This window comes from Geospiza fortis, unplaced genomic scaffold (genome assembly GCF_000277835.1).
Source record: "Geospiza fortis unplaced genomic scaffold, GeoFor_1.0 scaffold14, whole genome shotgun sequence".
NCBI classification, from domain to species: domain Eukaryota; kingdom Metazoa; phylum Chordata; class Aves; order Passeriformes; family Thraupidae; genus Geospiza; species Geospiza fortis.
In genome coordinates, this window is record NW_005054512.1 from 678,893 (window position 1) to 686,100 (window position 7,208).

The 7,208-nt window shown below is 55.5% G+C and overlaps 1 protein-coding gene across 1 annotated transcript in view; it reads left to right on the forward strand.

Moving 5' to 3' along the window:
- Positions 1-2,657: 2,657 nt before the first annotated feature.
- Positions 2,658-7,208, forward strand: part of BAK1 (BCL2 antagonist/killer 1) — a 5,319-nt gene continuing 768 nt past the window's right edge. The window contains exons 1-4 of the mRNA XM_005428932.3: positions 2,658-2,740; positions 4,505-4,640; positions 4,718-4,861; positions 6,977-7,157. Coding sequence (XP_005428989.2) covers positions 2,683-2,740; positions 4,505-4,640; positions 4,718-4,861; positions 6,977-7,157 — 519 coding nt within the window. The 5' untranslated portion in view covers positions 2,658-2,682. The remainder of the gene's footprint in view (positions 2,741-4,504; positions 4,641-4,717; positions 4,862-6,976; positions 7,158-7,208) is intronic.

Consider the following 7,208-nt stretch of genomic DNA (forward strand, 5'->3'; position numbering starts at 1 on the left):
AACTGGGCAACCCTCAAACTGGGCAACCCTCAAACTGGGCAACCACTGAACTGTGCAACTACCAAACTGGGCAACCCTCAAACTACTGTGCAAACGAACTGGGCAAATGGCCCCAAACTGGCCAAATTTTGCTGCCCTGGGCAAGGGCAGGGGCAGGAGCGGGCCTGGCCCCGCTGGCCGGGCAGGGATGGGGTCAGGGATCCTGCGGGATCTCTGACCTGGAGGGATCGCTGCCAAAGCTCGTCCCAAGGGATGCTCCATCAATTTCCTGGCAGTCATAACACGTCAGGGGGTTCCAGAGCCCCGTGGCTGGGGTCAGATATGGGGATTGCAGCTGCTTTAACCCCTTGCAGCCTCCTACAGGACCCTCGTAGGGTGGATGAGACCCTGCAGCTCCCCTGGCACCCTCCCTTGAGCCCTGACTCAGACCTTGGAGGGTTTTCATTTCCTGCAGCCCCAGGCTGTCTCTGGGTGTTTGGGCGTCACCTCCTGGTTCACACCCTTGTTCCTGTGACAAAGCGGGAACAGGGAAGCTGGGAAGCAGGAGGAGCACGGGCAGCAGCTCTGGAAGCTGGAGAGGATGGCCTGAGGCACTCTGAGCCCTAGAGACGGGCAGTGAACTCTTCTGGGAGCCCACATGTGCATTTGGGGCCGGCAGAGGATGGTGACACCAGAGACAGGGCTGCAGCGTCACGTGTGACAGAGGAAACAGCGCTGCCAGGGCTCAGAAGGAAACCGAAAACAAAAGACCCTGCAGGGCTTCAGAAATGAAACTCAAGTTGAAAATCATGAGTCGTCTGCCTCTGGGTTCCTGTGCTGCACAGGCAGCCTGTGCTCCAGGAAGTCCTCACTCGTCACTCACTCATCCCAAGCAGGAAAAGTCCCTGTCACCCCTGGCCAGCCCTGTCACCCCTGAGCAGCCCTGGGCACTCCTGGGTCTCTGTGGGCACAGCCCTCTGCCCCACAGGCCAAGCTGGAAAAGCTCCAGAGGCTCCTGAGCTCTTTGCTGTGCGCACTCACACCCTGCCCAGCATCCTGTGCCACCTGAGCAGTGGCACTGCAGGGTACAGAGGAGATCCCCACTGTTCCCACAGCTCCAAGGAGCTGCTCCCAGCTTGGGAACAGCTCTGAGTCCTCCCAGTGCAGGTGGGCTCGGCCATGGGCTGGGATGGCAGAGGGGGAAGCACAGGACGCTCCTGAGTGGAGGAGATGGACACCATCCCAGAGGATCTGCACATCCCAAAGGATGGACACCATCCCAAAGGATCTGCACCATCCAGGGCATCTGCACATCCCAAAGCATGGACACCATCCAGGGGATCTGCACATCCCAAAGCATGGACACCATCCAAGGGATCTGCACCATCCCAAAGGATGGACACCATCCCAGAGATCTGCACCATCCCAGGGGATGGACACCATCCCAGAGGATCTGCACATCCCAAAGGATCTGCACCATCCCAGAGGATCTGCACATCCCAGGGCAGGGAATTCTGTGATTCTGAGAGCCAGGAGAGGCAGCTCTGCAGCTGATCTGGGCCAGTGGCCAGCAGGTCTCCCCAGGGATTTACTCCTGGTCTCAGCTGATGATCCTCACTGCATTCTCAGCTCTGTCTTGGATGGGGATGTTTGAGTTTGGGGAGGAAGGGGGAAATCCTGTCCTCCCATCCTCAGAGTGTAGGAAAAATCAGCATTTCCCTCCTGCTCACCAGGCTCAGGCCCCTGGGCAGCTGTGCAGGACCTCGTGATTTTCCCAGCTTTGCATGGGCTGTACTTCCTGCCTCCCATTTCTTTTTCCTTCTGAACAATCTCCAGTGTGGTGCCATGAGCTTGAGCTACCTTGTGCACTTCTCCTATACCCATGGGTGGTTATTTATCCCTACCCAGCACTTCTTTGTTTTTGTCCAGGATGCAATTTAAATTTTGGGGTGTCAGGAATTGTGTTTCAGGCTTGGTGCAGATGAGGAAAGCCCCCAGCTCAGCCCTGTGGAAGTGTGGGCTGGGAATATGCTCTGGAATGTCAGACAGCAGCAAGGAGCTGCCCTGATCCCAGTAATCCTGACAGGAACTTTGTGGCCTCAAGGAGCTCTGATGAGCCCTGAACTGCAGGTTTAGGACACCTGTGAACTTCAGGGAAAAGATGAGCTTTGTGTTTAGTTCTCGTTTATTTAATTTTCTTATTTTCTGAGAGGGGAAATGTAAAGAACAAGGGGAGTTAGAGGAAATTGGAGCCCTGGAGGAAATCAGGGCTCATCTCATGAAGATGTTATCAGGCAGCTCAGTGTAGTCACAGCCAGAAAGCCTCAGAGCTGCTGGAATATTTTTTTTCAGACTTGTAGAAAGCTCTGTGGTCTGGGCTGAGGAGGAGCTGGTGCAGCCCACAGCTTTTGGAAGCAGTAGGGAAGTCCCTGCTAGGTGTGAGGTCACTTTTAGGGACAAAAAATGAAGTCACATCAGCAATGAGATCCTCGTAGAAAGGGAAACCAGGGAGGTCATAGCGGAGCCACTCCAACCCCTCCTATGGGTACAGAATGAGTGTGCTGCGAGGGAGGAGCCAGCCCTGGAAGAGATAAAAGCACAGGGATCTGATCCTCGGGCTGTCAGGGACCACAGGGCTCCTCCAGGCACTCACCATCTCCATCCCCCTTCCAGGTGAAGCTGCCATCCCCAAATCTCTCTGCAATGGCCTCAGGGAATGAGGGGAATGAGAGACGCCGGGGGAGCCACAGCCTCAGCTCAGGTAAAGGGTTCTGGGGTGCTCTGGGTGCTCCCCTCCTCTTCAAACCTTGATTTTTTAATTCATTTCCCTGCTGTGTTCCTTTGGCAAGATGGGATTTCCTGTCTCCAGGGCTTTTTGCAAGGCTGGGGTAACAGATCAGCTCTGTAAGGAGCTGGATTGAACTGGGAGGTGCTCAGAGCTTTTGGGACATGCTGGGGGCTCGGAGCATCCTGGTGTAGAGGGAGGTGTTCCTGGGTGGAACTGGGCGAGGTTTGAGGTTCTTTTCCACCCAAAATAACCAAGGATTGTGTGCTTGGCATTGGATGGTCAGGTGGGCAGCAAGGTGGGATTGGAGGCACGGAGAGAACAAAATGCTGGGAGCTGTCTGGTGGTGTGCGTTTCCTTCCCTGAGCATGAGAGAGAGGGAGGTGTTTGGGATTGAAATCACAGAGGAAAACACAGATCTCAGCAGTCTGGGTGGCCTTGGGGTGACACCAGGTCCTGTGTGCCCTGGCAGGGCAGTGGTGACAAGCTGGGAGCAGGGCCACTGTCCCTATGTGAGCCCAGCCCAGCCCTGCCCTGGTTACTGGGTGAAACTGGGAATGGGGCTGGCAGGAGAAACCCTCAGCTCACCCCAGCAGGTGAAGGGTGGGACACGGTGACTCTGGTGCTGCTGGGCAGGTGAGGAGGGTAAATCACACACAGAGCAGACATGGAGCAGTTCCTTCCTTCCAGAGATCCCTGAGCAGCTCCAAACCTCCCCTTGGCACTGTTTGCCACCAGGCAAACCCTGATCCAGGTCCCTTGGGTGAGAGAGATCCCAAGACAATCCCAATGGGAATAGCACTTGTGGGAAGGAGGAATGTGTCCTCCTGTCCTGGTGTTCCTAAAAATAGCTCCAGGGATTTTTTTTTTTTTTGGTGCAGAGATTTCCTCTTGTGTCTGGCTGAGTGTTTGCCCTCCTCTCCCTGAAACTCTGACTCAGTTGGTTTCATTTTCTTGCTCTCCCCTTGGAACGTCACAGATTACAGCTCTCAGAAAGTGAAAGAGAGGGGAAATCAGGGAAAGCAGGAGCGCCAGGAGGACCTGGAGAGGGTTGTGAGGGTGCAGAGACACATGTGTGGGTCTGGAGAAGGTTCTGCGGGGTCATGTGTGGGTCTGGAGAAGGTTCTGTGGGGCCATGTGTGGGTCTGGAGAGGGTGCTGTGGGTGTAGGGACACCTATGTGGGTCTGGAGAGGGTTCTATGGAGACAAGGACAAATGTGTGGGTCTGGAGATGGTTCTGTGGGAATGGCCCCTTCCAAACTTGAGAATGGAGAGAGATGGCCTGATCTGTGTCCCTCTGGCCCTGCAGAAGGCCGAGTGGCGGAGGAGGCTGAGGAGGTGTTCTGGAGAGGGTTGTGAGGGGACAGAGACACGTGTGTGGGTCTGGAGAAGGTTCTGTGGGTGTAGGGACACCTGTGTGGCTCTGGAGAGGGTTGTGTGGGAACAGGGATACATGTGTTGGTCTGGAGAAGGTTGTATGGAGAACAAATGTGTGGGTCTGGAGATGGTTCTGTGGGGACAGGGACATATGTGAGTCTGGAGAGGGTTGTGAAGGTGCAGAGACACATGTGTGGGTCTAGAGAAGGTTCTGTGGGTGTAGGGACACTTAAGTGGTTCTGGAGAGCGTTGTGCGGAGACAAAGACAAATGTGTGTGTCTGGAGGAGGTTCTGTGGGAATGGCCTCTTCCAAACCTGAGAGTGGAGGTGGATGGCCCGATCTGTGTCCCTCTGGCCCTGCAGAAGGCCGCGTGGCAGAGGAGGCTGAGGAGGTGTTCCGCAGCTACGCCTTCTACCGCTACCAGCAGGAGCGCCAGGAGCGCGGCACGGAGCTGCCGCCCGACCCCGAGATCGAGCAGATCCAGCAGGACCTGCAGAGGTAAATCCCTGCTCCTACCCCTCCTCCTGAGCCAGGCCGAGCTCCGGAGCCCGGCCTGACTCCTCCTCACCCTGCAGCACTGAGAGCCAGGTGGGGCAGCGCCTGGCCATCATCGGGGATGACATCTACCGGCGCTACGACGCCGAGTTCCGCACCATGCTGGAGAGCCTGCAGCCCACCCGCCACAACGCCTACGAGCACTTCACCAAAATTGCCTCCAGGTAAAGCCTCAGAGCTCCTGGGCTGGGCTGGGGGTTCCCCCTGCAGGGGAAGGGAAGGGGAGGTCGGGTGTGGCCAGTGCTGTTGGTTAAACCCACACTCTGTTTGAGGTTCACCCTCCAGCCCTGCGAGCTTCCCAGGGTTATTCCTGTGTTTTCTGCCTGTCTGCACTGCTCCTATTATTGTCCCCTCCCAATCCTTGCCCAGCTGCCTGGGGTCCCTCAGGGGATGTCCCTGGGACACCCAGCCCGTGCCTGTCCCAGCTCCCCCTCTGGGGCACAACCAGCTCCTGCTGTCCCCTGCTCCAGGCTGGGACATCCCAGGGAACAGCCCCTGTTGGAGGTGGGATGGTCACAGAAATCATGGAATCATGGAATGGTTGGGTTGGAGGGACCCTGAAGACCATCTCGGTCCAACCCCTGCCATGGGCAGGATGCCACACACGAGGTGGCTCAGAGTCCCCACCCCACCTGGTCCTCATGGACACCTCGGTATGGAGGCTGCTCCACGGGCTGGCAGAGCCTGCAGGTGACACCCAGAGCCTGCAGGTGACACCCAAAGCCTGCAGGTGACACCCAAAGCACAGTGACGGGTGAGGAGTGAGGGCACAGACCTGGAAACCTTCCTGCCAGGACTTCCCAGGGAAGCTCGGATTGAGGAGGCACCAAGGGGTTCTGTCCGCAGGGAAATGCCCACCCCGGTCAGGCAGGATGGGTCTCTGGTCTCCTGTCACTCCTCCAAACACCTCTGGCTGTGACAGCCCTGTCCCTGTGCCCTCTGCTTGGTGTTTGTGTCTAATTCCTTCTTTTCTCCAGTGTTTAACTCCTTCCTTTCTGTCCTTTTCCTGCTCCCCTGCCCGGGCAGCCGCGCTGGCTGAGGCGGCAACACACGCAGGTAAATTAACCCCTGGTCACATTCAGGTAAATTAAATTAACCCTGTCCCTGTCCTTGTCACACTCAGGTTAATTAAATAACCTCTGTCCCTGTCCTTGTCACACTCAGGTAAACTAACCCTTGTCACACTCAGGTTAATTAAATAACCTCTGTCCCTGTCCTGGTCACACTCAGGTAAATTAACCCTTGTTGCACTCAGGTAAATTTGCAAATTGCTGGGGAGCTGCATTTTTCCCAGGAATGTTTGGATTCCCATGGAAAATTCTGAGCGCGGCTCCATTTCTGAGTCACTTCTCTCAACTCCCATGAAAAGATTTTCTATAATATCCAACCTAAGCTTTTCCTGGTACAATCTGGAGCCATTTCCTCAATGTTGGCTGCGCTGCTCAAGATTCCCCAGGGTAGGCAGCTGTTCCAAGGCTGGGCAACCCTTCTAGAGAAAAGATTTTCCCAAATATCCAAACTAAATTCTTCCTGGTACTACTTGGAGCTATGTCCTCAATCCTGATCATTTTGCTCAAGATTCCCCCGTGTAGGCAGCTGTTCCAAGGCCGGCCAACCCTTCCAGAGGAAAAAAATTCCAATAATATCCAACCTAAGCTTTTCCTGCTACAATCTGGGGCTGTTTCCTCGATCTTGATCGTTTTGCTCAAGATCCTTCAGCTTGACCAACCCTTCCAGAGGAAAAAAATTCCAATAATATCCAACCTAAGCTTTTCCTGCTACAATTTTGGGGCCATTTCCTCAATCTTGACAGCACTGCTCAAGATTCCCCAGTGCAGGCTGGCCAACCCTTTTAGAGAAAAAAAAATCCAGTAATATCCAACCTATGCTTTTCCTGGTACAATCTGGGGCCGTTTCTTCAATCTTGACTGCACTGCTCAAGATTCCCTGGTGTAGGCACGTGTTCCAAGGCAGGACAACCCTTCCACAGAACAAAAATTCCAACAATATCCAACCTAAGCTTTTCCTGGTACAATCTGGGGCCATTTCCTCAATCTTGACTGCCCTGCTCAAGATCCTCCAGCTTGGGTAGCTATTCCAAGGCAGGACAACCCTTCCACAGAACAAAAATTCCAACAATATCCAACCTAAGCTTTTCCTGGTACAATCTGGGGCCGTTTCCTCAATCTTGACCCCGCTGCTCGCGCTCCCCTGCCTGGCCAGCTCCGAGCTGGGGGCTCAGGGCAGGAATTCAGGCATCACCTGGGCTTTTTTTGCAGCCTGTTTGAGAGTGGCATCAACTGGGGCCGGGTGATCGCCCTGCTGGCCTTCGGGTACCGCCTGGCCATGCACGTGTGGCAGTGCGGGGTCAGCGGGTTCCTGCGGCGCATCGCGCGCTACGTCGGGGAATTCATGCTGCAGCACCGCATCGCCCGCTGGATCGCCCAGCAGGGAGGATGGGTGAGCATGGCGGGGCACACATGGGGCAGGTTTGGGGCAGGTTTGGGGCAG